This window comes from Varanus komodoensis, unplaced genomic scaffold, assembly GCF_004798865.1.
Source record: "Varanus komodoensis strain SLA01 unplaced genomic scaffold, ASM479886v1 scaffold20_1, whole genome shotgun sequence".
NCBI classification, from domain to species: Eukaryota; Metazoa; Chordata; class Lepidosauria; order Squamata; family Varanidae; genus Varanus; species Varanus komodoensis.
This window is the reverse complement of record NW_025335587.1, coordinates 1,129,098-1,156,979: the sequence shown is the minus strand read 5'-3', so window position 1 is coordinate 1,156,979 and position 27,882 is coordinate 1,129,098. Positions and strand designations below refer to the sequence as shown.

The 27,882-nt window shown below is 42.6% G+C and overlaps 2 protein-coding genes across 2 annotated transcripts in view; one reads left to right on the top strand and one right to left on the bottom strand.

The window, feature by feature from the left end:
- The window catches only part of SPATA6 (spermatogenesis associated 6), a 70,768-nt gene extending 59,123 nt beyond the window's left edge, over positions 1–11,645 (top strand). The window contains exon 14 of the mRNA XM_044430170.1: positions 11,627–11,645. The gene's annotated coding sequence lies outside the window, so the exon portion shown is untranslated. The remainder of the gene's footprint in view (positions 1–11,626) is intronic.
- SLC5A9 (solute carrier family 5 member 9) lies at positions 85–27,882 on the bottom strand. The gene is made up of 12 exons (XM_044430171.1): positions 27,853–27,882; positions 20,453–20,557; positions 17,165–17,329; positions 15,388–15,493; positions 13,614–13,694; positions 12,554–12,759; positions 11,638–11,773; positions 9,746–9,853; positions 9,493–9,643; positions 7,731–7,899; positions 5,497–5,712; positions 85–675 (listed from the first exon to the last, which is right to left on the bottom strand). The coding sequence occupies exons 1-12, from the start codon at positions 27,865–27,867 to the stop codon at positions 493–495; spliced, it is 1,641 nt and encodes a 546-aa protein (XP_044286106.1). The 5' UTR covers positions 27,868–27,882; the 3' UTR covers positions 85–492.

Below are 27,882 nucleotides of genomic sequence, written 5' to 3'. Positions count from 1 at the left end.
CATTATTTTTAAATGAGACATAGCCACAAATTATGAATCTGACTGGAGGATTGGTGTGTGGGAAGTGAGTGCTTAATCCATTTTGCGAGGGCATTTTTTCTGTTCAAAATTGCCCCCAGAATGCTTTCCCAACCAGCAAATAGAAGTGATGGCCATCCATAGTGTTCCGGTGAGAGAAGAAGCTGGGGGTGATATTTTGAAAAAAGGCTGGAGGGGAAAGGGCTATGAGGTCCCTCCCTGTGCCATTACTATTCAAAACTCTGTAGCATCAAATGACTGCCTGTTATCAGGAGACAATACAGAGGTATTTACTATGTCTAGTCTACTTTGGCTTAAACCCTGTGCCAAACAGATAGAAACTGGAGTGAGTTTATGTGAACTGGAGTGAGTTTTCCACTCATTCCAGATCAGTTATGTTAGAAGACATTTGTCATTGTTTTAACAGACCCTGAGACATTACTTCTATGTATATAAGTATACAAATGTATACATCTAGTAGAAGAAGACAGGCAACATACCTCCATGTTCATTATGTACCAAATCTCCATTTTCTGATTGCGTAGTATCCAAAACATTTTCTCCCGTGGAAGTCGTTTCTGTGCTTTGGTGGGTTTGGTTCTCCAGGTCTTTTCCTGGTGTTTTGCTGTGTCTGGTCCACCATGTTAATCGGGCAAGCTGGATGACAAATTAGAAACAAATGTTTCAGAGCCCCTCTGGGTCTGAGAACATAGTGCCTATGATGGACTGTGGTCTAGCCAGATTTTTGAAGGGGGAAAAGAAACATGGTCATCATCCTACATATTGTCATGCCATTGGCATAGAAAAGTCCCAATTCGATTCATGAATTCTCAGAAGCTCAATAACACTCAATATCACAATCCTATAAAATTAGAAGTGTAGCCCACACATCTATGGAATGGAATTCCAAATCAGACACAGTTTGCACTGTGGACACAGAGAAGGGATATACTGTTCTAGGTTTTTAAACAAATTAAAATTTTAGATACCCTGACATTTAACAGAGGCAACTGTATTAGGAAAGTGGTTGATCTAGACTGTGTTAAGCTGATGCTATTAAGGAAAGCTGCAGAAAAGTTTTACCAAAAAGTATGAACTTTTTGAGTTTTATTTAAAAACTTACTTATTTATATTTTTATTTGATTGTGATGTTGGGTACTGAAGACCTTCAGGAATCATATATTTATATGTTATTTATTTTACTGGGCATTACTGATTAAGCATGTGCTTAAGTTGTATGCACAATGTACATTATGGTTAAAATAAGAAACAAAATTTGACACAGTTTATTATTTTGAGTGTTGTCATTTTAATGCTATGTGATTCTGAGCCTTTGTTTTTGTATCATTTTTACAAACTTCCTCTTGATAAAGAATTCTCCTTAAAATGGCTTGGAAATCAACTGTATTACAGCAGCTGTCTCTTTTTGGTCCTGCATTCTTTGTATCATCTTAGAAACACTCTCCATTGTTTGGAGTGGATAAATGCTCACTGCTTCTTTGCTTCAACCCCTCCTTCCAAATGCAGTTTTTCTAAGGAAAAAAGAATTAAAATGGCACATGGGCTCTAATGGAGACTGCAGAGGGCTCTAGCTCAGTGGTAAAACTCCAGCTTTGCATGGATCAGGTCCCAGATTTAGTCCCCCACACCTCTGCATAGGGCTAAGGATAAATCCTTTCCACAGCCCTGGAGAACCTCTGCTCAACTGTGTTGGTATTTTTGGGCTACATGGAACAAGGATCTGATGTGGTATAATGCAGCTTCCTGTGCTCCTGTAGAAACATTTGCATATAACACATCATTAACCTCTTATACTACTTGGCAGAGTAACTCTTCAAAAGGTCACTTATAAATGAACAGTGCTTTTAATACTTTGAATTTCAGGCACAAAATCTAGAAAGCAGTTTCCAGCTGACACAAGAAAAGTTGTATAATCTCCAGAAGATGTATAGCTTTATTTAAATTATTTTCAACCAAGATGAGCATCAGGCAGGGCTAATCTTTCTTGTCACATTGTGCTAAATTGCTTTGATTTGATGATCCTCATCTTTCTTGAAGAATCCTTTTAGGACTCCTTTTTCGCTACTTGTTAAATCTAACTAAATGTAATGAAGCTGGAGGACATGAGAGGATCCCAGAGACTTTTCTTTGTTATCAACACAAATGTCTGTTGGTGACTAGTGGGGAAGCAGTGTGCTAGTATAAAATAATCCAAAGCAAAAGGTACAAAACATCTAAGCTTGCATGTAAATGTAAGTATGACTAATGCTCTAACTCTAAAGTGCATTTGTTTCTTGGATTTGAAAGAAATTTGCACCAAGACTCAAGTCAGACACTTTATCCTGCTAGCAATTGTTGCCTCCCCATCTTTCTGCTCTGCATTTTTGCTAGGTGGACTTTTCTTTCTATCTAGCGACAGCATTTTCAAGGGTGGAGGGAAGAAAAGGAGGCTGGGAGGGCTCAGGGTAATTCATCCTTTGGTCCCTATGGTCTCCTGCCCTGCCCACTCCCTGGAGCCTCCTTTCCCCACTCTCTGAGGTTGTTCACCCAACCCCAGAGAGATACTGCACTGACCTTTCTACACCAGCTGTGAGGAGAAGTGGGCCCAACTTCCAATTCGTGGCTCCAGAGTTGGAACACCATCTCCAAATCTAGATCTGGGAAAATGAAATAGAAGATGCTGTCTAGGGACCATAGAACCACACTCTCCTTTAATTCCTTGCAGTAAAATGTGACCACTGGCAAGTTCTCCACTGGTCTCAGTAGGGGATTTTAATTCTCTGGGGCACTTGCTTGCTACTGGCTGACACCTTTTTCTATAGGTGAAATCAGTGAAACAGACCATGGAGAAAATAACAGTAAAACATAATACATAGAATTTGATTTTCTTTTCACACTCATTAGCAACCAGAGTTCCACTTATGTGTGGCACATGCTTAGAACTGACAACGGATTATGTGAAGCAATTAATGATAGCCGTTCTCCATAAAAGCTAACGACTGAGGCTTGCAAAATGAGTTTGCACCAATGCACTGCAGAAGGCATCAAACATCATGGCGGGAAGCAAATGGTGTTTTCAGGCCAGTCAGCATCATATGGAGCCATGTTTTGATTTCACTTCTTCTGCCACTTTCTATATTATCCCTTTCTTTTCTGAAGATCGTTAGAAAGAAACTTTGTAAAAATTTAGGAAAGCCCCCCTCCCCCAACGAACACACACTTTTTCCACAGTGGAACGAAAATAAATCCTTCTCTTCCAAAATGCCATCTGGCATCTGGCAGTTGCATTTCAACTTCACAGTCTCAAATTTAATTGTAAGCTCCTTTGCAGAGTTTTCAAGGACAACATGACACAATATGGGCTACTCACAATGAAGACGTATGAACTCTGAAGCGTACCAGACAAATTCTTTGCATATTTGTTTTGTGGCACAGCATCCATCACCACAGGGATAGGAGAACGTCCAAAACAGCAGGGGAAAATGCTTCTTCTTGCTGTTCTGAGGCTATAATTCATTTAAAGCTTGGTGCACTGATGGTAAAACTGAAGCACCGGATACATAACTATCCTCCCTCTTTTGCGTGTTTGCTATTTTCAAAGAACAAGTCGTCAGGGATCGTGTACAGTCACTCTTAACCCATGGATTTTCCATTTATGTTTGGTGAAAATATATTCTATACGTCTGTTTTGGAGGTGACTGTATCATCACATTTTTTTACATTTAGTAGTGCAGGATGGAGGGTTACTAGTGCAGAATGGAAACCGCAGAGTGCATTCTCTTCATGCAAGAGGAGCTGTGTTCAAACCCTGCGAGTCTGAATGATCTTTCCATGGAGCCAGTTTGCACAGACAGGCCTGAGCTAGATGGAAAATGGCTTTGAGTTAAGGCAGCTTCCTTTTCCTAGCCGGTGATCAGGCCTGAAATGAATTGTGCCCCTTAATGCAAAGCAATTTCATGCATCCCAGTAGTTGGGGGAAAGCTGCACTTTCCTGAATCGAGGATTGATTGATTCGTGAATTCAGTTTTATCAGCTATGTGATAGCAAAAGGACTGGGGGTGACCAAACCGTTTAAAGGACTGAAAGTGATTCAAACCAATTAAACCCCCCAATTAAAATAGAGGAAGAAGTGTACTTTTCTCAGCTCATGGTGTAACTGACCCCTGCACTCTGCAGCCACAGAGCAATGTATGCCATAGACACAGTGGTGGGATAAGAGTAAATCAGTGCACAGCTACTTTATCACAGGACAAGCTTTGTATAGATGCAGCCACCACAGATTTTTCAGCATAGCACTTGCGCCATCTAAAACTGACCTTTGTTGACTGACCTCCTGCCTTAGAATTCAATAATGATAATTACCACCTGAAAGCATGTTTTCACACATTAAGAACACAATCTTATACATGTTTAAACAGAAAAAAGCCTTACAACTCCCAGTATTCCCCAAATCTCATGGTAGATTGGATAATTCTAGGAGCTGCAGTATTTTTCTCTGCATACACATGCATTGAATTCTACCCTAAAAGATTAATTCCAGTTCTGCCCAGAAAGGCAGAGATTCTGGATCAACATGAGAACAAATAGGGATGTTTGGGAGGTGACTATAAGGAGTTTTTCAATAGCATAAGAAGGAAGGCCATATGCAGAGACCTTCCTAATCCCCTTCAGAACATAGGAGGAGCCATGCTGGATCTGCCCACTGCTCCATTTTGTCAGCGTTCTGTTCACACAGCAGCCAACGAGCTGCCTATGGGGTCCCACAAGTGGATTATGAGTGAAATGACCCCCTCCTGCCCAGGTTCCACTCCGATACTGGAGTGACACTCACCTAGAAAAGATTATGGAGGCATTCTTTGTTGACTGAATCAAACTGAATAATTTTAATCAGTCACAAGGTTGGCCCAGCAAAACTCAAGACAGGGCTGTTTTGGGGGAAACCAGCACTACCAGAAAGCATTCAAAGCTTCACTTAAAGTCCTTGCTCAAAGCAAACTTTCTTTGCCTGCTTTATGCAGCAAATGAAATAAAGTTCTTTGCTACCAAACCTCAGTTGTTCAATGTAATTGAGATCACTTTGGGATGGAATGTTCTTTCTAAATGCCAGTGCTCCAACAATATTAATCTTGTTAGCTTGCAAGATTGATGCTGTCTCTGCTGAAATACGAAAGAGGGTTCAATTAGAGCCATTACATTCCCTCCTCAGCAGCACATTGTAATATGATTTCTTCCCCACTGCCTGCCTCTCTCCTTGATAGGATGTGCTGTAGTGTCCTCACAGCATGAAAGCCAGCTTGCCTTCCATTTCCAGCGCTCCCTGGACCTGCAAAATTTTTAACTCCATGATATCTGAGAAGCACAATAAATTAAACTAAGGACTTTGTTGCAGGGAAGCTGAAGTCCAAAATACATCACCCTCTAGAAAGACAAAGCAAGGGAATTGTATTAAAAAACAGATGTTAACTGAATATCTCTTACATTTTCTTCTGGGATTGGTGGTGTGCAGAGACTAATGGAGACAATGACAACGGCTGTGAGTACACACAAGATGATCGCAAAATACAGGTAGTGCACATCTTTCAACACAGCTGGCCTTTGGTCTTCCTCACCACAGGATGGCACCACGTAGGTAAACTCCAGAACCATCCGAATGAAACCAACGACTAGCCCAAAGATCAGGCCCCAGAACGCTCCCTGGGAAGAAAATAGAGAGAGGGACTTGGTGAAATATCCCATTGCTTATAGATTTTACTCGTATAAGGTCCTAGTTTGAAAATGAACATAATCCAAGCTATTCATAATCCAAGCTATTACCTCAGCACAGGGAGTCTTTGCATCTTACATCTAACCCTAACTCTTGCCCTACAGGTGTTTGGCTGCTCCAAATCTCTGCTTACTGACCAGTGTAAGTACCTTTAAAATATTAAATCAATGTCGGCAGTGCAGTTTTTCTGTCAGTTCACCCGTTTAATGGTCCACAAACCACATTAGTGGTGCTAGTTACACCAATCCTGAATGCAAAATTACGGCTCTCATTTGGGACAGAAATTTCATGTTCAAGACTCAGACAGTCGCATGCCTTTTAAGTGTTACATAATGGCAGCCTACAGAAAATAGTGACTATATGAGAAAATAGTTGAAAATAAAGATGACATTTCAAAGGTAATATAAACTGGCAGGTCCAATGTGGTGGTGGGGGCAGGGGGTAAACAAATTTCATCCTGAGAACTTAATCCCATTTCAGAGAACTCCTCTGGAGCAGCAGGATCAAAAATACCCCCCCCCCCCCCCCAAAACACCCAGCATAGCTTAGGTTAAAACTTCTTCTTCGTGGTGTCCGTGCAATCACACCAATGGGCTTGATGTGGAGCACAAGGCCTCGATTGGAGAAAAACTTCCAAAGGTCTGCGCCATGGAATGGGCAGGAAAATAAAGGGTTCATACTTTCCTTTTGTCTGATCTTGACATTTGCTGCTTCTTTTCATTTTCTTTAGTCTTTTAAAACATACCCATCTTTCAGCTGGGAAGTCATTTTTTGTGCAGTCAAGGGGGAATGATCAGGCTTGACTCATTGTCTCTATTACTATTCTTCTTTTTTGCATTGTGAATTTGGGGCATGCAGAGCTAGGAGATAAAAACCAGGCTGATAATGGGGTTTTTTGGTATCTTGCAACGTTTGGGATCTTGGCAGAGGAAGGCAAATGGATGCTCACTTGTACTGGAGGGCCTCACCAGGATGGAAGGTGTTGAAGGACTGTGTGAAACCATGATCTGAAGCCTCTGAGTTCAGAAGCTTTTGTTCATCACAATCCATCTGAGATACCTAGAAGCATTTGAATCAGAGAATTATAGGCATCCAATGCAGAACAGGACAAGCTGGGAAGGTGATCTTCACTGTCCTTCTCCTTCCATTCTGCATTTTTACTAGGCAGTCATTTTTAGTCATCTACAAGATGTGCTTTGGAGGGGAAGGAAACAAGGCTAAGGATAGCATCAGGATAGGTCATAGCCTGACCACTGAAGTATCTTTCCCTTCCTGCCTCCTGAAATGCCTTATTGCTCCCTTTCTGCAATCACTTTCCTGATCTGAGAACAGCCAGTGCATTTTTTTCCACACTGGGTATAAGAGTATGGGAAAAGTGGATTAGCACAGGTCTGAGGTTGGAGAACTGTTTCTGACTTCAGCACTAGGAATCAGTATGATCCTACGGCCCTCCAGACACTATCCAGGGGCCATAGGATTGTTCTTTCCGGAGATCCATCCACCTGTCAGAAGGAGATACATGGCTTGTTTCTTGTGGATAGATCTCACACAGAATTATATAAGGCTTTGCTTTCTTGAATTCTCAATGCAAAGGAGATTTTATGGTTGGAAGATTATAACTAGGGAAATTCATCCTCAGAATAAGAATTAGTTTCTGAGCAATGAGGGAATAAAAAGTACTGGCAATTTCTTATGAAGTTCCTTCCTCACTTGCCCCACTTCCTGTGTTTTATCGGTACTTTCAGTTAAACCAGTAATCAAAGGCCCAAGAATCCTTTTAAAGAGATGCTGTATGCTAATGGGGCTAAATTCCACAGTTGTTGCACTCAGGAGAAGTCAGTCAATATAATCACAATGAATGGTGCTCTCTGTCCTTAAAAACTATGAAACAATGACATTTGGGAGATGCTATTATTCATATGAACCTCCTCATTGATTCTGTACTTACTGGCTCATTGATCCTTTTGCAGAAGATTGCTAGGATGAAGAGTGCAGTGATGGGTGGCGCTAGGTAACTGGTTATTGACTGAATGTAGTCAAAGAGCTGACCACTGTTTGCTGTCTGGATGATGGGAATCCAGAGGATGCTAATGACAACCAGAATCAGAACAAACACCCTGGGGGAGGAGAACAAAGGGCATTACTTCTCTGCAAGTGGAAAAATATACATCTTACGTTATCAATGAACCTATGAGGGGAAAAAATGCAAACAAAAACATTGTGAACCTGACAGAAAGGGTTTTGGGGGAACACAGCAAGTATTACTGGTCAGACATCAGACAGAGACTACATTTCATTGGCCAAAAGGTGGATAAGAGAAGCATCATGTTGGACAAATGGTGAACAGGCTGCCACTGAAACTGGTTGGGCAATTCATATCCCACAGATATGAACCATCTGCTGCCAGATGTCTCATATGGAGGGATGTTTACATACAGAAGTCACTTTGACAGCTGCAATCTCTGCAGTGATGACAGCACGTATCCAACGCCACATGCTGGAGAAATGCATATGGAGACAGGAGGACATCAGCTGTGGAGGCCAACAGCATGAGCACTTGTCCAACCAAATCTGCTTTGGATGCACGTTTAGTGAGTTGAACAAGAGACTTGGTGGCTCAGTTGTAGCTCTTATCTAGGAATGGGCTCTATGTGAGACTTCATATGGGAATAGTTCCCATTGCATTTATGGCTTTTCAAGGTCTCATCACACTGCCTCGATTCTCCAGGTTTGAACAGAAACCGAAAAGGAGTGCATGCAAGAAGGTCTCAAGAAGCCATGCTGCAACTGGATGCACAGACGTGTGTCAATGTGGGCCACTAGCGCTGGAGTCCAAATGTTTCATTTGGAGCCCAAAACTCTGGGAGCCCATCAGCCCTATCAACTCTGCTGTCCATGGGCACTTGCTGAAGTAAAATTCCCAATGATACTTGTTGAATCTGATTCCCCTGAATGATTGTGTTTCACCTCTTTCTGTCTTCCTTCTTCTATCTTTCTGCCTGATTTTTTTCAGAAATTAAATGCCCTCCTTTCCCTGGGTCTGTACTTCCTTGTTTACATAGAAGGATGTCCTTAGGATACTGGGCCCCTTAAATATGCACACACAGAGAGAGACTTTAAACCTTATGTAAACTAGCTTGTGTAAACTTATAATTTGATGGGGGCATGTGGGCCTGAGTGCTGGATCTGTTTGGTCTCTAGCACTGCCCCTGCTAGCACACGAAGCCTCTACAGCAGTGGAGCAAAACCTCACCCCTGGGGGGCAATTCCAGCCTTTGTGGAATTCTCAGTCCAGCCCTCTGGGGGATTCCCTTCTTCTGACTCAACCCCACTTCCACCAGCCACCAATCATTTTGTGGTTTCTTGGCTTTTGTACAGCTTTCTGCCCCCTCCTAGAAGGTCAAATTGCTTCTCCTAAGGCTTAGTCATTGGCAGCAAGAACTTTAAGCTACAGTGTACTGTACTTTTTGTATTTGGGGGCTCACCCTTTTTGCCTACAGCCCGACACCTCTGCCTTCAATCCCATCTACCAAGGAAATGTAACCCCCAAGTGCCACCAAGAGAATCCCTTTCCCAGCTCTATAGAAGTTCCGGTGAGCCCAGTACTCCAGATTTTAATGTGCTGCTGAGCACCCTTAGCAGGGTGTGGACCTATTTCCTTCTAGGGAAATACATGAGTGCTTCAGATAACTGAATAAGGGGGGAAGGACCTTCCAACAATCATGAGTTCCTGCTCTGTGGCCTTCTTACGGAGTCGCTGCCAAATATCAATGGCAAAGAGTGTGCTGCTGCTGTTGAAGATGGAGGTGAGAGAGCTCATCAAGGCAGCCATGATCACAGCTATCATCAAACCACGGAGTCCTAAGAAGTGAAGAGCACAACTTAGTTAACTGTTGTCACTGAATGAGCATGATCCTAGTCCATTCAGGCCACCTCACCCTCCGAGTGATGAAATTGTCTCACCAACAGGCATGAGCTCCATAACCAGCTTAGGGTAGGCAATATTGGAACACCCCACTTTAGCTCCACAGACTTTTTCACAAATAGCTGGGTCTACACAGCCCACATCATCTGTAACAAGTAAACGAAGAGATGCAAGTTTAACTGTAGGAAATGCAGAGGAAGCTGTACCCGCTTGCCATTGTGTAGAAGAGCAGCCCAAAGGAGAACGGCCTTTCGGACTGAGTTTGAGATTCAAGCTGTGCATTCCTGACACCAAGTGTTATATTCAACACTAGGCAGAGCTCCAGAGAGATACACACATACTCAGTAGTGGCTCATAACAGGCTCACTGGGTATGTGTGTATCCAGGTGACCTTTTCTAAAGGGTGATGGATAGTATAATGGGGCCAACTGCATAGCGTTTAATTTGCTGACTATTTTTAACATATCTGGATGAAGGTGTTCAGGAGAGGTGGATGCTTGTTATTAGGTAGTTGATAGATGTAATAGTACTCATTGCACTCAAAAGGGAGTGTTTCTGACACCAGGCATTCAGAGGAGGGAGGGTAGTGGGCTCTCTGAATTGAACTCCAAGTCCACTGGCTTCCAGAATGTCCGTGACAAGTAGGCTGGCCAAGAATGGCAGCAGCCCACCTTCGGGTGGTATGGCTGCCGAGGAACGGCTCCAGGTATGCTGTTCACTGCAGTGTGCAGACGTGGCTGCCTATGGTCATTGATCATGACAGTCTTCCAGGGTATGGATTGGCCGAGCCTCCTTGTGGCTTCAGGTCTCCTTGGTGATGAGGCTGCCTAAGAATGGCTGCAGGACTCTTTGTTACTAGGGTGATTTGGCCCTTTGGAAGTGGCTGCAGTCAGGCCACATATTTCAGTGAGTACCCCAGTTGTCTGCTGAAGTCTAGGACATGTGTTCACTGAGCTTTCCTGATTCAGTGTTCTTCTGTGAAGGCAGATGTATTCCACATCTGCTCCATTCAACCCGTGGTTCTCCCCTCATTGCCACCCTTTGACCAGCAGCTCCTGCAGAGGGTTCTGGACGCATGGTTTGCAGGACTCTCTGAGAACCAAGAGCAAGCCCAACTGTGCTTCCCTGCCAGTTGCGAACCACTTGCAGGGAGGGTGCAGGTGATGCGCATATGAGTGGTCCCCTTGGAGAAGTGGTGAGCAGCCGTGCTTTTTCCCGACCCTATGCTCATGAGTGAGGGAGAGGTGAAGGATATCCAAGGTTTTCACACTCCAGCTGCAGGACCCAAGAACCCTTGAGTGGCCGCATCCTTGCTTGCCTGCCTTCCTTTGTGGGAGAAGGGTGGGAATTGTCCCATGGAAGGCTCACCCTGCTTGCTTGGTTGCTCAATGATTTGGGCTCTAATGGTTGTGTTCTACCTCTGAATTTAGGCGAAGTGGATGCCATACTGCTCCCGTGAGAAGCCAAGCTAGTGTTCCTCACCCTCACCCCTCAGTATGTAGCCTTCTGCCTGCCTCTGCTTCATTTATCTGAACTATGAGGGGTAGGTCTTATAGGTTCTTGAAATAAGTATTTGGAGGCAAAGGGTACAAGGATGCAGACATATGTACATTTGAAGTCAGTTTGCTAATGTTTAGAAATGCATCCCAAAAAGTACGCATTTCTGTGCTCAGCACAAAAGTGTGCACAGAACTGAGAAGGGGTGAGCTTGGTGGTGGAAAAACAGGATTAAGCATGACTGGTTCACTCATGGAGCATTCAGCAAACTTTGCTAACGTTCCCTCTATACTGTCTATGTAAAGTAGCAGGAATGGAGTAAAGTTTGCTTCACTGCATAGCTGATAATTCTCTGAGACGGTTCCAAGTTTACAACTCGTCACTACATGCTAAATACTCATCTCTATCATTCCCACCATCAGAGGAAGCTTACCTGGAAAAAGAGCTCTGCTCATCATGCCTGGCATAACAATGAAAAACATTGGGAAGATTTTCAAATATCCGCCGAACACCGATCCACCTTTAGCATGAGAGAGGCTCTTTGCCGAGAGCGACCTTTGCACAATCACCTGAAAGGAGAACCCAGTCAGAAGGCAAGTTTGCGTCTGTTTTCGTTTCACATTTTCTTGACAAGAGAAAAGGAACCAAGGAACTTAGATCAGTGTCAGCAGAACTGCTGAGAAATGGCAGCCATGAAAAACATGCAGCTAGGCTTGGTGTTGGTATGGAATTTCCAGAATCTGTGTAATACAGCCTCTTTCAAAATTATGGGAAGAGATACACCTAACAAATGTGTGAAATATAAAAGTGTAGAAATCTCATATTTGCCTAATTCACTTGAAATAGTGTGACTAATTTTAACAGAGGCTTAAATTTAAAAAAATCATTTTGTGCTTCCAGTTCACTGTTTTATGCAATTATCTGTGAAATTTAAATGCAGTATACAATTGCTGTATAGTTGGTTGGGAGGCTGTAGAGATGGTTTCTGTTCTCTTCAATACCAAGAGAGAACTGGAGCTCCTGAGCTAGCTCTAGAGGGCAAAAAATGTTCAATTTTGCACTTCATCGCTTTTTCCAAATGGTAAGCTTTAGCACTGTCACTGAACTCTTTTTTTCTAATATGGGCTTAAAATATGTGTAGTACAAATGATTTGTATATGCTGTAAAGGCAAGGAAAGCAAGAGAGCTCATCCTGCTCACATATCTTTATTGAAAAACCCAATGGGTTTTCCATTCCAGCATATGTGCATTACTCTCCTCTTTCCTTTCTTTCAACCTTGGGGGAAGGATAACTCCATTCAAGATTCATCAAGAAAGATGGGTACAAAAGCCCAGACGATTTTCTTTACCTGATCAGTGCACCAGCACCAAAGAGCAAGCACGGAGAGGCCAAATATAAGCCCAGGCCATGGAATATCCCCAGTGATGGGATCCCTCAGCATGTGGAAAGCATCTTGCCGTGGCAAGTGGCATGTGGTGTTTGGGACAATGACACTGGGGATTGCTTTGCTGTACTTCTCTTGCAGTCCTTCATACCATCCAACTTTATCAAAACCTAAAAAGAAGGAGAACCCAGTTAATAAATCCCATTCATCCATGCACCCATTATCTCAGCCATATGTCTTTCCTCCATTCTCCAGCCATGTTTCTCAAGGCCAAACTAGAGAGGAGATTGTTGTGTGGATTAGCTTTATATGGTTGATTTTAGTTTCCCAAATAACTGGAATGGGTGAAAGGATTCAGTTTGGGACCATACTGTGTGGAGACAGATGCTTTGACTTTGCCCCACAAAAGTCCCAACTGGAACCTGTTCCCCACTCATGCCTGCCAAGAATGGAAGCCATTTTTGCTGTTGATACACTTCCACTTTTAAAGATGCTTTAAACTTTTAAAAATATATTTATTATCTACAATATAAACAAAAATATTATTTATTAATAACAAAGAGGCAAGCACTACAATAGGAATTGAAACTTACAAGGAATCTTTTGCTTAAGACTTTAGTATCTTGTTATAATATCCTATAAATTGATATTTCATTTAATACATTAAAATATTACTAATTTGTTGGGATAAAGGTGTCAGCAATTTCTCTGAATAATTTTAATGGATTCAGTTCCTCTAAAAATGCGGCCTGATCCAGTGAATGAACTTTGCAAAAAGGCCAGTGCTCCAAACTAGAAGCATTGTAAGACCTTTATTGTTTGATTGGTCTTGGGAGAAAACAGGCTTTTGTCCTGATTTTTAAAGTGTTGCCTAACGATAAAGTGTGCCAGGGTGGATAAAGACTAGCACTAGCCCATGTTTATCTCCTCATAATAATTATTTGAGGCATTGTTTGGCACTGATTCAGATGCACTCTTCAATCTGCTAAATAACAGAAGCAACACGATTCCTTCTTTTTCTTACCTATAAACATAAGGGCCAAGGCTCCAGCCACCATGATCACAGTCTGCAGAGCATCTGTGTATATCACTGCAGTTAAACCGCCTGTAGAAAGAATAACAAAGAACTGGTGGAATCCTTATGGCTTCAAAAGTTGGCAATCTGGGCTTCTTCAATTCATTCTGAAACTCAGTGGATTTTTAAGTGTATGAATTCATTTCTTAACAAATGAAAAATTGAACCAATCCAGTTTAATTTCTTATGAAATGAATACCAACAGGAACAAAAAGATTCATTTTCATTATCCTATTCTTATCCATCCATCACTCATTTATCGAAGGCAAGCTTACCTTCAATGATGACAGAACAGATCCACAAAGGGCCCAGATGTTACATTGTTCTAGAGTGTTCTGGCGATTGCTCCGCACTTGTGCGCACAGGCATTCATGCACATTCATGCGCACGCACACATACACAAGGTGTCTGCCAGTTGTGGGGTCACTATTTTTTTTCTCAGGTACCATTTCATACATTTGATTTTTTGGAAAAATGAAGCAGGGTCTAACAGGTGGTAGCCCCTAAGCAGAGTTTTGTTGCTGTACTTCTTTATGCAAACTCTCCAAATAATAGCCAAGTACACACATTCCAAAGATTGTGAGTAAGCAAAATGAATTGGATTGAATAATAGAATTAATGTGATCTTAACAAATAACAAAATGAATACAGGTTTAATCAACACAAAATGAATGAAGTATCAAAATATCTGCTGTGCATTTGGGGCCAAATTTATGACTCTTGGTTGTATGGATTTGTTTGGCTATTTATCCCAAACCAGCTGCAGAAAACTGCAACCTGGCCCAGAAAGAAGTAGCGGTGCTCTCTCTTTTTAAACAGGCCATTTTTTGTGTCCCCTCTCAGGTGATGGATAAAGGACCATCCTGAAAAGGGCCAATCTTACAAGAAAGAATGTTATGTACAGAAAGTGACAATTATCCTGTCTCCTATAGTGAATATCTGGTTCAGATCACAGGTCCCCCAAGTCTATTTTTGGTTTTAAAAAATGAGACCCACCGAGAAAATATTCTCACAGTTTCACATATGAATTGATCCTCAAAAAAAGCAAAGCTGTTGCAAATACAGGATAGAAAAAATGAATACATGAAGTTTGGTTCAAATATTTCTTTCAGGGCTTGCTCACTGGAGTTTTACTTATGTTTTACTGGTGTTTTAGTCCTACATCATATAGGAGCTGGATTCATTTCAGTGAAGATCAATTTTCTAGTGTTATCCATGAGCCTAGTTTTTGCATTGGACCATAAGGAAGGCTGAGCGCCGACGCATTGAGGCCTTTGAATTGTGGTGCTGGAGGACACTCCTGCGAGTCCCTTGGGCCACAAGGTGATCAAACCAGTCAGTCCTAGAGGAGATCAACCCTGACTGCTCTTTAGAAGGCCAAATCCTGAAGATGAAATTCAAATACTTTGGCCACCTAATGAGAAGGAAGGACTCCCTGGAAAAGAGCCCTAATGCTGGGAACAATAGATGGCAAAAGAAGAAGGGGCCGGTAGAGAATGAGGTGGCTAGATGGAGTCACTGAAGCAGTTGGCGTGAGCTTAAGTGGACTCTGGGGGATGGTGGAGGACAGGAAGGCCTGGAGGAATGTTGTCCATGGGGTCGTGATAGGTCGGACACGACTTTGTGACTAGCAACAACAAGTTTTTGCATACTGCTGCAATATGTAAAGGAATGTCTTGCTTTTCACACCATCGTTGCAGAATTATTTAAACACCAGAGTTACCAGCAATAGTGTAGACAGCTGTCACTGCTAGCAGGATCACTGTAGAGAGATAAAGATTCCAACCCAGAGAGACTTGGATAAAAAGTGCACCAGAGAAAATGTCTGTCTGGAACAAATATGAAATGGGTTTGATATGGTTAGCTGCACTCAGTTATTGTCTCTGCAATAAATATTGTAGATGAATGTGCTAAGATTACGTTTGCAAATCAGCACACCAGGAATCAGGAATGCATGACAAACTTAAGCAGGGATGGCATCAACTTCAGACACCCTTGAGCAGTTGCTGGCAGGCCAGCACCTCTGTGGGGTCCATTGCTGACCCACTGCCCCGGGGCACCCTTCCTTCCCCCCTCAGGGGGCAGGTAGATGGAGACACATTTCCATTTCTCACAGTGCCTTAGAACAACAATATATGAGGGGCATTATAAGGATGTAAAACAGTGGGGAGATCCAGATATCTGACCCTGCTATTTGCTGCCCTACTAGCACACTAGGAAGGGACCCATTTGGTTGAGGGGCCCCACAAGGCTGAGGTTGGTCCTGAAATGTAGTTTTTGGGATACCACAATGAGCTTTTCTACTCAGGGCTGTGGACTCCCATATTTAGTTTTTGTTTTTGTCACAAAACTGTCCTCTATATAAAAAGCATTTCCTTTCCTGCCTACATGCCCTTTAGGTGGCACTGTGTTATAACAAAATAATTAAATTATACGAGTAGGAAAATACATTTTCTTTTGCTTCCATGAACGAGAGTGCAGTTACCCCTGCTCTAAAGAAACCTCGCCAAAGTGCTGTTTTAAAAATGAAACTGAAACTGAAGGGTCAGCACTAGGGTTGGGACAAAACTCGGCAGAATCCATCCCTCTAGCATTCACGCATGTCTTCTTGCTCTCCATGGGGTCTTAGAAAGTGAGCCAAGCAGAAGGGAAGCCTGTGAATGCTTGTGGAATGAAGGTTGCGTAACCAACAATGTTCTTCTGTATCACATGCAACAGCACAAAGGCTGCTGCATGTGGCGTGGAAGAGGAATGCTGCTTATTGTGGTCACGTAAGGTTCCACTCCTGGTCAGACCCAAGTGAGCAGCCTTCTTCCACATCTTGTTTGGCAGCACAATGAAGTCTTAGAATCACAGGATAGTAGAGTTGGAAGGGGCCATGCAGGCCATCGAGTCCAAACCGCCCCCCTTCCCATGTTGCAGGACACCACTCAGGCTCTCCATTTTCTTTTTGAATGTCTGCTGTGTGGGAGCGCCCACCACCTCTCTAGGCAGCTGGTTCCACTGCTGCATTGCTCTGACCGTGAGGAAGCTTCTCCCGATGGCCAGCCTGAATCTGGGTTGTGCCAGCTTGGATTGATTATTCCGTGTCCTACACCGTGGCATCAGCAGGAAGAGTCTGCTGCACATGGCATGGAAGAAGGACGGTCCTTATGCAGGGCAGTGCCTGGCAAGTGTCCCGTGAATGCTTAGCACACTTGCCAGGTTTGCAGACTTACAGCTGTGTCTGGAAGCCAGGAAGCCAAGTCCAGGCAATCTGATGGATTCCCACAGCCCAGTCGGATTCCTCACACATCCCCACTCAATAACATTGTCTAAAGAACCCAGGAGGAGCCATGAGTCGGAAATGACGAGCACACACTAAACGCCTCATGTAGGAAAGCTCAGCATAGAGTGGAGGTGCTGATCCAGCATGTAGAAACAATTCAGCGGGAATGGTAGCATTGCTGTGAAAGGGCTCCACTACAGAAGCTATGACTATATTTCTCTGGGATACATACGGATATTTTGGTGAATATATACAGAATAAGGGACAGTACAGACAGGTAGATTTGAATCCTCTGTCCTCCAAATCTTTTTCTCAGATATTCGGGCATCGTGACCACTCCTGCAGAGATGTAAACTGGCACAAAGATCCAGCCGAGGACCAACAGTGCCCAGGTGGCCTAGCAAGGAAGAAGAAAAACATACAGCAGTTGCATGGAATTTGTACAGTATACATAATCCTTTCTATGCAAGCATCATCACCATCATCACCATCTTCCACCAATTCCCAATGATTGAGACTGGGAATATAGGCAATATAAAATTTGTGTGGGCATATTGTCCATAGTTCTATTGAGTTAGAAGGCACCCCGAATGCAGTGCCCAAGTCTCAGCTAGATGCAGCAAGGACACATGGTCGCTAGAGGGAAAGACTGAATCAACTTCTTGTGATTCAAGAAGTGAAAGAACTGGAGGCAGAACGGTCAAATTCACTAACATGCATTGCCTCAGCCACATGGCCACCTGCCACTTCTCGGGGCTTGCAGGATTCAGAGTAAGACCGACGTAGGATTATAGTGAAAAAACTCACCCTTTTAGAATTCTGGTTTTACCTGCACATGCACGCAGCCTTGCTTCCCTTCTGTTTTCAATTTTTGATGCCTCTCTTGCATTTTTCAATCATCTCCCCCCATGTTTTAAAGTCCCTGGCACTGCACCCACACTCACCTAGCAGTACATGCATGACTTCTGCTTAATAAGCTGGAGAAGGTAATTGACAAGCTCCTATACGATACGATGTGAAGCGTATCACAAAAGCAGGAGGCAGCAGCATCCATGGCAGGGCCGTCTTAACAGCATTATGGGCCCCGGGCAAAGCAGTGTACTGGGGCCCCTACGACAACGACAACTACTGTTAATTTTGGAAGTTTTCCAATTTTCCAAGGGTTAACATGCACAGATTAGTATGGGGCCCACGGGCAAGTGCCCATCAGGCCCATGCCTTAAGACGGCCCTGATCCATGGGAAAAATGTGACTTCCAGCTACTCTTTCAGGTCTGTGCTTCTAAAATAATAAGGCTGAATCTTGATGTCACCAAAGCCAAGGGGGTGAGTTGTCAGTGAATATTTGGAATAAGGAGCTTTCAGGTTTGGAACAGATCCCTTCCAAATAAAACAGGGAAGCAACGCTGCAGCGGTGGGCCCCTTCACAAAATGGATGCTAGTCACTGTCCTGTGTTTCAGATTGCATTTCTCATGGTGATGCTTTGAACTGAAGTATTGAAGAAGTAGTTCATAGGATGGAGCGTCGTCGTCCTATGCTAGAGAATTTCTCTGAATTTCTTCATTCTGACTTTAGTCCATAGCACAGTATAAGCTTTGCTCTTTTCTTTTCATATGAAAACGTGTGCATATTTTTTCAAAGGTTGTGCACATCTTTGAAATGCACAGATTCTTCTCCCATTGATTAAAGCCTATCTGTGCAAAGTTCTTACAAACATACATTTCTTTGTGGATATTTTTCAAATGAACACATATTATCCAGCACATTTTTGTCAGTACTCAAACTGTGCGTCAGATTAGAAATACATGGACTTTGATCACAAATGGTCTCTGAGCTCATATTTATTTTGGGAAGTGCAAAAAGGGTAAATCCTGATCAAAAGTGAAACAAAATGAATTTATCCCATATCCTTAGCCTATGCCAGTATACGGTTTCAGCCAATGCTTTGAACAGACACAAATGGAGCTGTCAGTTTGGAAGGATGCACTGTGTTTCGTGCATCAACAGCACTTCCTTGTCCTTGAAGAGGTAAACATTTACCACAAAAGGCCCATCACAGCAGCCTGCAAGTGGGTGCAGTCATTTTCACTTTGTGTGGCATCCCGTGGCCTCTCTGATGGGCAACTGCCATGCAAGACAGCAGAAATATAAACCAATGTTGACATTAAGGAAAGAAGTGGAGGTTCTCGGCAGATGTGCAGAGTCTGTGAGCTCTACTTGGCATGCCAGGCAGAGGATTAGGTTTTAACATCATACATTAGTGCTTGCATTGGCATACAGTTAAAGCCAGATATGATCAGGCAGTTTGAAGGTGGACACTGTTTATTACTCAGGACACTGGCTTTTGGAGACCTCTTTTTCATCCATTAAACTGTAACTACTGGAATTCAGCCCTGTTTCTTCACCATTCTAGCCAGAGTGCATTTTTACTGCATCTGGAGGTGTATTATTGGGTGACCTTTAGCATCGAGAAAAATCATTCATCTTCGAGACAGCTGAGCTGCAGATTTTCTGGCAGCTGAGAAGTTCATACATCCCTCAGGATCTCTGCAGGATTCTGCGGTGAGTGAAGTGTTGTCATTGCAAGCAACACCAGCTACTGGGAAGGTGGAATAGTCATGCTCTTCAAACAATGCTGGTACAGAGTTAGCCGCTTTAACTCTGTAGGATGACTGCGGAGGAAGGGGCTAGAGGTTGTAATCGTGACAAGACTATTGTGTTGGGGCAATATAATTTGACCTGAATTTGTCATATGCTCATATTCAATATATTTAAAAATGCCAGCTCAAGACTGATTCATTTCTAGCTATTCAGTAGGAAACTGACTTTTCTTTAGAAGTAAATATCTGCTGGGGAGATCAGAATTCTCTTGTTCAGTGGTACTCCTCTGAAATGCACAGCAGGTGAGACAAATTTCTTTCCTGGCTACCATGAAGGCAATATGATCAGTATGATCACAAGAATTAGACTAAAATTAGAAAAGAAACTGCTATGCAATTTTTCATAAGTGATTTTGGAGAAAGTTTCAAAATTCAAAAGGAGGCAGTTCTTGTGTGATTTTAACGTGTCAGTTTTAATTCTGTAGCCACTTTGGCCCAGTATTCCTTGGAATCCATGGTAAGTTGGGTAACCCTAAGTACTTGTTATTCAATGTTTGCCCCAAACCATTGCTTGATATTCCTTATGTGATAATTCTGTGGTTGAGTACTTGTAAGGGCTCTTTCCAAATCTGGGGAGGCCATTAAAGTTCAGATTGCTGTTTGTTTTAGGAAAGTTAGATGTACTTAGTGTTAATTCTGTTCAGTTCTATCAAGTACAACTGCTTATTTCCATTGTATTGTGCCATGAGAGCCTAGTAGTTATTCTGCCGAAGCTAATTGTGCTTTTCAAGTTGTTTTGTTAGAATTACAGTAAAATTCAAGCATCTGAGGATCTCAAGTAATGCATTCGCTTGACAAGGCCCATACCCTCCCCCAGCGCCCTTGCACAGAGCGAGCTGGATCCAGCAAGAGGCTCTTACGTTCCACTCAAAGCCTCCAACAGCAAGGCCTCCTGCAGCTCCGGTGCCTGCTAGTCCAATAAATAAGCCACTTCCCACATTGCTTGACATCAAAGATGCTCCAATCTGAAACATGAAATATACCATAGTTCGTACTTAGGTAGAAAATGCTCCAAGTTCATGCAAAACAGTGAGTAAATATGAAGGCATTACAAAGAGGTTTCTCATCTCATGATTAGAATTCTGTGTTTAAAAGCAAAGATGGTATAAACATATCACAAGATTTTAAAACGCCAGAACCATAGCAAGAAGGAATGGGAAATGAGGTAGAGACTAAAGAACAGTAGATGGAGCTGTGAACTTGACTGGTAGGCTAAGGGCAAGACAGATGAATAAGACAGATAAGTTTTCTGCTACACTCTCTGAATTGCAGTCTTGGGGAAAGGTCATCATTGCTACTTTAGAGCCTGGCTGGGTGTGTCCAGTGTGCTGTTGTGAGGCCACTCTCAGGCCTAAAATGGGTCAGGCACCTGTTTTATGTGCAGTTCCCTCTGTTAAGAAGCCCAATAGTTATAATGGAAGGGGTGTATCCTGTGATTCCAATCGTGCAGTTTTCCCATGCCTGGTAGTCATGAGAAGACCATTGTAACACATTTACCACATTATTACTTGCTGTGTGACAGTGTACTGGGTTCCTTTTGATTGTGCCATGATTATGCACATTTTCATAATCCAAATATTTATATGCTGTGGCTACAAGAAGGCTTGAAGAAGTTCCTGTTTGGGAACTTCCTGCGTGGGTGGTTTGGAAGTTTGCTGATACAGCTGATGTTGAATGGAGTTTTGTGTAAACCTCATTCTAGATTTCTCATTGGATTTTGCTACCTGGAAGGTATTTGAATGAGCTGATCAGGTTTGGAGTGCCAACCTGCGTGAATTGAAGCATCAGAGCCTTCCACATGCTGACATCGCAGGCAGCCCTGTCACCACCAGGCAGTGCTCTGACCAGGTACTCTGGGGAAAATACATCATGTATTACACGAAAGAATGCACTGCATTTCTGTGGGCAAATATTTAAACAGCATGTTTGAGGCTTAAGCTTACTTCACTGTGACTGAATATACTTCCTTGACAAGCAGAGGAAGACATAGTTTGAGGAATAATGCAGAGATGTGATTCATAATATGTGGCTAGGTTTGGTTAAAAATATACAGAATGTAAATTGTGGGAGATTAGAAACTGAGGTTCCTACCAGGTTAATACCTTGGGTTAATTGTAACAGTGCCATTACTGTCAGTGTGGAGAACTTGGGAGTTTGGAAAGAGTAGATGCAAGTTATGAGGCATATGTCAATTTGTATCCAGTATATGTGGGCCATGCTTTGTATTTCCAAGGAAATACTACTAATTAAGGTAAACTACTAGGTAGGTTAGAGATGCCGTCCTTTTTGATACTGCATCCTCATATCACTGTTGAGATGAGCTTAATTAAGCAAGCAGCGAGATGAAGTGGTAGAATCCTGAGAGGGTAGACTGCATCATTTCAGGTAAGTAAAAAAGCAAGGAAAGCAAAAAATGAAACAGACCAAAGCCGAGGGTATGTGGGGCAGAGAGTTCCTGCCCAGCTTTTCTACTAGCTGTTTGTCCTGGGAATGCCCAGATGGCACTCTTGTCATGGCACACTGCCTCAGGTCCATGTGTTTTTAATGAGTGCAAATGTAAACCAGGTTTTCTGCTGCGATTAAGGGCATGATGACCCACAAACATTCTTTGCCACACAGATACATTCCTCTCCCATCATTGCCCCTGTATCAGAGTGCGGACAGTCCGGGCAACTCCAAGTGTATGTGACAACAAGACAACACATTCAGGTATTGCCCTGTTCTTGCTGCCTGCAGGTTTTGTGATGCTGGTCCAGGCAGCCACAAAAAAAATCTACCCAGGTAATAAAATCGGTATTCCTCCCACCCTCCAGTGTACTTGTGCTTTGTCTTCCTATGCTGTTGAGAACAGGTGTGTCCTGTATTAGTACAGCAAAGTACCTATATGAATCATGCCCTACAAGAGATGGCACGGTACATACCAGGCCAAACTGCTAATCTCATGATGACAGACAACTGGTCTGCTACAAGTACACCTACCTGGGCCCTTTCATTCTGATGTATCACATTTCTGTTAAATACAGATTTGATCTCTTATCTTCAGATGTCTAGCAGCCTCATGGAGCCAGGGGTACTTTTGCTGGAACAAAACTAGGGTGGGTAACTTGCAACAGACCCACTATGTTCAGTGCCAGCTTAGCTTCCATCCAAACTGTTTGCTATTTTGTATTTACATGGCCAACTCCACAAGGTTAACATTACTTGCCATGCAACATCATTGTGCTGGGTTGAATCAAAAAGTGGTGTTCATACTTACAACTATAAAAAAGCTCAGTGTAATTCAGAAGCTGACAGATCCAGAACTTGGAATGTTATATTTTCCAATAAAAGCTGCTGCTCTCTCAATTTCTCTCCCTTTCTCTGTAGCAGGTCTTTCTGCCTCTGCACTGCTGAGCTCTAAACGATGACTAATGGAATTTGACCTGCTTCTCACCTTTGGGATAGTTAAAATATTAATACTGGATAAGCCTAGGAACCTTTCCTCAAGCCAAAACCACAAACATCTCACTGGGGATTCCTCTGATTAAAAGAATGACTGCTGTAATATGCATTCATATCTTGGGTAAATAGAAGGGCTCCTGAGAAGTGTAAACACCTTCCCTAGGACACATACCCTGATGGTAAAAGACAGGATTCTTTTCTTTATCTTAAAGAAAGGTATATAAAGCTGTGCAACACAATGCCACAGTGCCCTTCAGTAATTGCAAGTTGGCCATTCCTCTGGCAGTAGCTGGGCTGTTCCTAAGGCCTGGATCGCAGAGCTAATAAAGGAGCTTGCAGAGCAATTCATTCTATACAAACCTTTCCTCCAGATTTGTTAAAATGTCGCACACTAATCATCTTGAGGAGTGGGGCTGAGAGCAGGGGCAGCTCCACAGAAATCAAGGAAGCCATGAAAAGGTTGTATGGAGCACTGCCTTCTTAGGGTTCTCATGAAAAAGATGTAGCAAGAGGCTTTGGGTTATGCAAATGGGGCATTTGGGGGTGCTGCATGGAATCGTATCTGTAGGATATTGACCCAAGAGGAAATCTTTTAGACAAACACACACTCAGAAGATATATATGTGAGGGAGAGTGTTAGGGTTATAGGAAGGAGTGAGATAGACCCTCAGAGTGCAAGTCAATGGCAACAAGAGGAGACACAGGTGGCAGGTGACACTAGACAAAAAAGACACTGCTAGCGATGGGAACAAAGAGCATATTAGGCTCCCCTGCCCCCAGCAATGGGGCATGCTCCTTTTCCAGGTGTCGGGCTATTTCATATTAATATTCAGAACATTAGAAATCCTCTTGTATTTGTGTTGAACAATTCTGATAGAGCACTGTAATTGTATTATAAATGATAATCCAAAGTTTTAAATGGTGTCATTCCTTAATTTAAAAGGTGTCATTCCACTGTCTAGGCAGCCATAGCAAACTTTGGATCCCTGAGTCTGATTTCAGAAACTTGTTCTAAGGCTGTTGTTGGGACGCCAGGCTTGCAGTGCCTCCCTCCCTCCCTCCCTGCAGCTAGAAGAGAAAAATACTGCATCAGCCACAGCTCAGAGGTTTGCAAGAATGACCTCTGAGATGGTGCTTTGTGGATGCTCTGCTGGAGTAGGAGTGGAGGACAAATTCCATGAGCATGTGCATGGTGCTTGTGCTGACATATAAAGCTCTAAATGGCTTAGGCCCTGGTTATCTTAGGGAGCACCTGCACCCATGTGTGCCTACCTGGCCCCTGAGATGTATGCAGGAGGCCTTCCTGTTTGAGCATCCCTTCAGGAGTTGGAAGGGGTGGCCGCTAGGAGGAGGGCCTTTTCCACAGCTGCTCCCCATATTTGGAATGCTCTCCCCAAGGAGATCTGCCTGGCGCCTTCCTTAATTTCTTTTTGGTGTCAGGCAAAAAATAAAAATAAAAATTAATAACGAATTGCCATAGATCTTTGCTTTTTATGTTTTACAGCATTGTATTGTTGTTTTGAATGTGAAATATGTTATGGTTGTTATTACATTTTATTGTGTTTTTATCTTGTGTTGCAAGGTGGTATGGCACAACTGGGTGGCATACGAATGTTTTAAATAAATAAGTGAAATACATTTCCTCAGGGTGCCTCAGGCTCCTCTCCTCAGGCTTCATGGCAAAGCCGATTTCCAAAATTTGCCATCTCAGTGTTTTACAGGACAAGAGCAATGCAGAGGTACCCTTCGCCTCCGCACTCCTTCCAACATCCAGGGCATCCCAGAATCCTCTGAAATCAGAGGGGAACAAGCTGCCACCTTGGCTTGCATGGCACAAATTCTGTTTTGAATTCATCTACCTTTTCTCATATATCTGAGGGAAATGTGAATATCGGGCCATGATATTGCCCGCTTCCGAGTTAGCACTTCCTCCACTCAGACAAATTGCTGCTAAGAATAAGAACAGGAAGGCAAGAAAATTGGCAGAAAATAGAGAAGCAACTGCCTGCATGCTTATAGCTTAATGCTGAAGCCTTTGTAATAGGAAAGTGGGTCAACAGGAAGGCCTCTTGTTGCGATCCATTCTCTGTATATCTCCTGAGCTGCAGAATAAGGCGGAAATAATGTGGGCCTCCATATGCCCATTTTCTTTGCAGCTCATGGCAGCTCCCTGAATAAGGCATGAGTGTAAACTGTAGCATCTTCACCAAGGCCACAGATAAGGGAAAGGAATACCTTTATGCAGGCTTTATGCTTTGTACATTTGGGTTTCACACAAAGCAGACTGGAGCTGGCACTGGCTAACTTTCCTATGGTTTCCCTTGAATTCAATGGTTCATGAAAACAAGAGGGAGTCTATGGGGATGTCCAAAATTAAAGGTCATCTTTAAATGCTAAAGAGCAATCTTAGGCAGGGTAGCAGGAGACTGGTTTTTATAATGCATCCAAATTCAAACCACAAGTCTCTGTGCTTGGATGCGATTCTTATGGCCCCTTTCTTTTGCCTGAGAAAACGAAATCTACCAGGCAGGTGATGGGAACAATTGGCTTCTTGTCAGCCTCTTAAATTTCCTACAGTGTAGCTGTGAGGATTCAGGTAAGTCAATGCTTAAATATCACCTGGGAGAAACTGGAGCACCAAGCACATTAAAACTATATATATAGTCTCTAGTGGAGGCATGAGGATAAACTCAGTCTACAGAATTTACAATTAATGTAACCCACAGGACAGAAGACAAAGCTGGAGTCTAAAACTTTGCTCAGCTCATGGTTAAATACTTGAGAGATCTACAGTCATGTGTTGTTGGTTTTTTTTTGGAGAAAGGGTGAAAAGGATATTTACTTCACTGACACTTATTTCTCTAGGTCTTTAAATTATTGTTATATTACCTTTCTGTTCCAAAGAAAATGTGTCCTTCAAAAGCTTTATGCCTTTCCAGTGAATCATTCTAGAGATTTATATCCCATTGGTTCAGTGTGGAGAACTGCAGGCCTAACACAGTTGCTCCATAAATGAAGAAGTTACTAGATGGTGCAAAGAGATTTTTAGTAAGAGAGGAACAGTAACAACTCTTGAACTTGCATTTATTTTCATTCTTACCTGAAAGAGGACCTGAGTTTTTTAATCTTAAAAAAATCCCTGACTACTGCCTTGTGTATTTTTTTAAAAACATTTTTGTTTGTTTGTTTTAAAGGATTTGTCATTCATATTGGCAACAGCTGATGCTGCTTTATGAATGGTTCATGGCCCTGAGTGTTATTTTGGATTTGTATATAGTAAAGCTAAGAATCTAAATGCTCCCCATGTTGCCAGCAATACAATGCTACTTGACATAAAGAAGTGCTTCCTACTGGCATTTATTGAGCATTTTAGAATGCCTTTTCCCTAACTGGTGATTCATTTTTGTGCTGGGGTGTTTGAAATTGCTATACTGCCACACACAATTCTGCAAACAGCAAATTTTTAAACCAATTGGCTTTTATAAATCTTTAATACATCATCTAACGATTTTCTTCAATGCCTGCAGTGCTATAGAGTGTAGCAGTTGGAACAATGTTCCTGATTACTTATTTGGTGGTAGTGTTCATTTCTCTACTGACCACCAGCAGAAGCCCTTTGGGTGGTTCACAAAAATTACAAACCACAAACGCAAGATGAGAAAAACATGGTGTACATTTTAACCTACAGAATTTAAAACAGGTTAAACAACTGAAACATTTTCAGTCCGCTACTGGACCTGGTAAAGACAGCTGACATAAAGTCTCCAGCATATGCCTGGAGGACAGTCCTTAACCACTGCTGAAAAGATGATGGTGTTGGAACCAAACAGGCATCAGTGAAGCAGATTGTTCCATTATCAGGGCACCACCACCGAGAAGGCCTTCTCATTCGCTGACACTTTCTGAGTTTCTCTTGTAGGTGTTTGAACCTGTCTGGAACTATGTACTGCATGTTCCAGGTTGGTTCATGCTCCATCATGGCAGGAAAGATCCACACCACTGCCCTCCTTCCTTACCTTTCTTCTAGATCTACTGCGATATCCTTTCTCCCCACCCTGTTTTTTATTTTTATTTTTAATTTAATTTAATATTTTATTTTTATTTACCACTTCATGTTACCTACTTTATTGCTTTCCCAGCACTGGAACATTCCATGGCTTCTGTTGACCTCATACCAACAGATATGTCCCTTTGGCCCACAACAGACTAACCCTTGTCAGGCTACTTGTTAAGTCTCTTGGGGATGCTATAATGAGAGTGGAAGTAATTGAACTGCAGGTTCTGAAAAATTTAAACCATCTGTATGTCAGAGAGAGGAGGAGAGAAAGGGAGGGACCAAATGTTTCAGGAAACAGGAAAAGATGCAGCTTTGAAGGGTGGAAATAAACCCACTTAGGAACCTTCAAATGAAATCTTGGAGGTTAGAGAGTAACTCAACTAGGTATTTAATGGTTAATTTCTTTGCTGTATATTAGGGCCTCACCCTTCCCCAGTGGCTTACAAAAGCAACACAGGTGTATGCTAACCATAGTCTGGCTTTTTTGGAGGGGTGGGGAAAGTAAACAACATAGCTGGTTTTGCTAAGAAGTTGGAAATTGCTTTTGTTTAAGATGCACCTGACTGCATTTCTAAATAGGCTACCATATGCTACCAGTGTGTGTGTAGTTACTCTAAAACCACAATGAGGAGGAAGAGGAAGATGGAGTGGGGTCAGAACCACATTCATTTGAGAAGGCTATTTTTCATCCTGTCTCCAAACCCTTGTACTAACATCAACCAGCACTTTATATTGTAAAGAATGTATTGGTTATATACTCACTGGCCACCACGTCATGGATCTTCCAGCCAA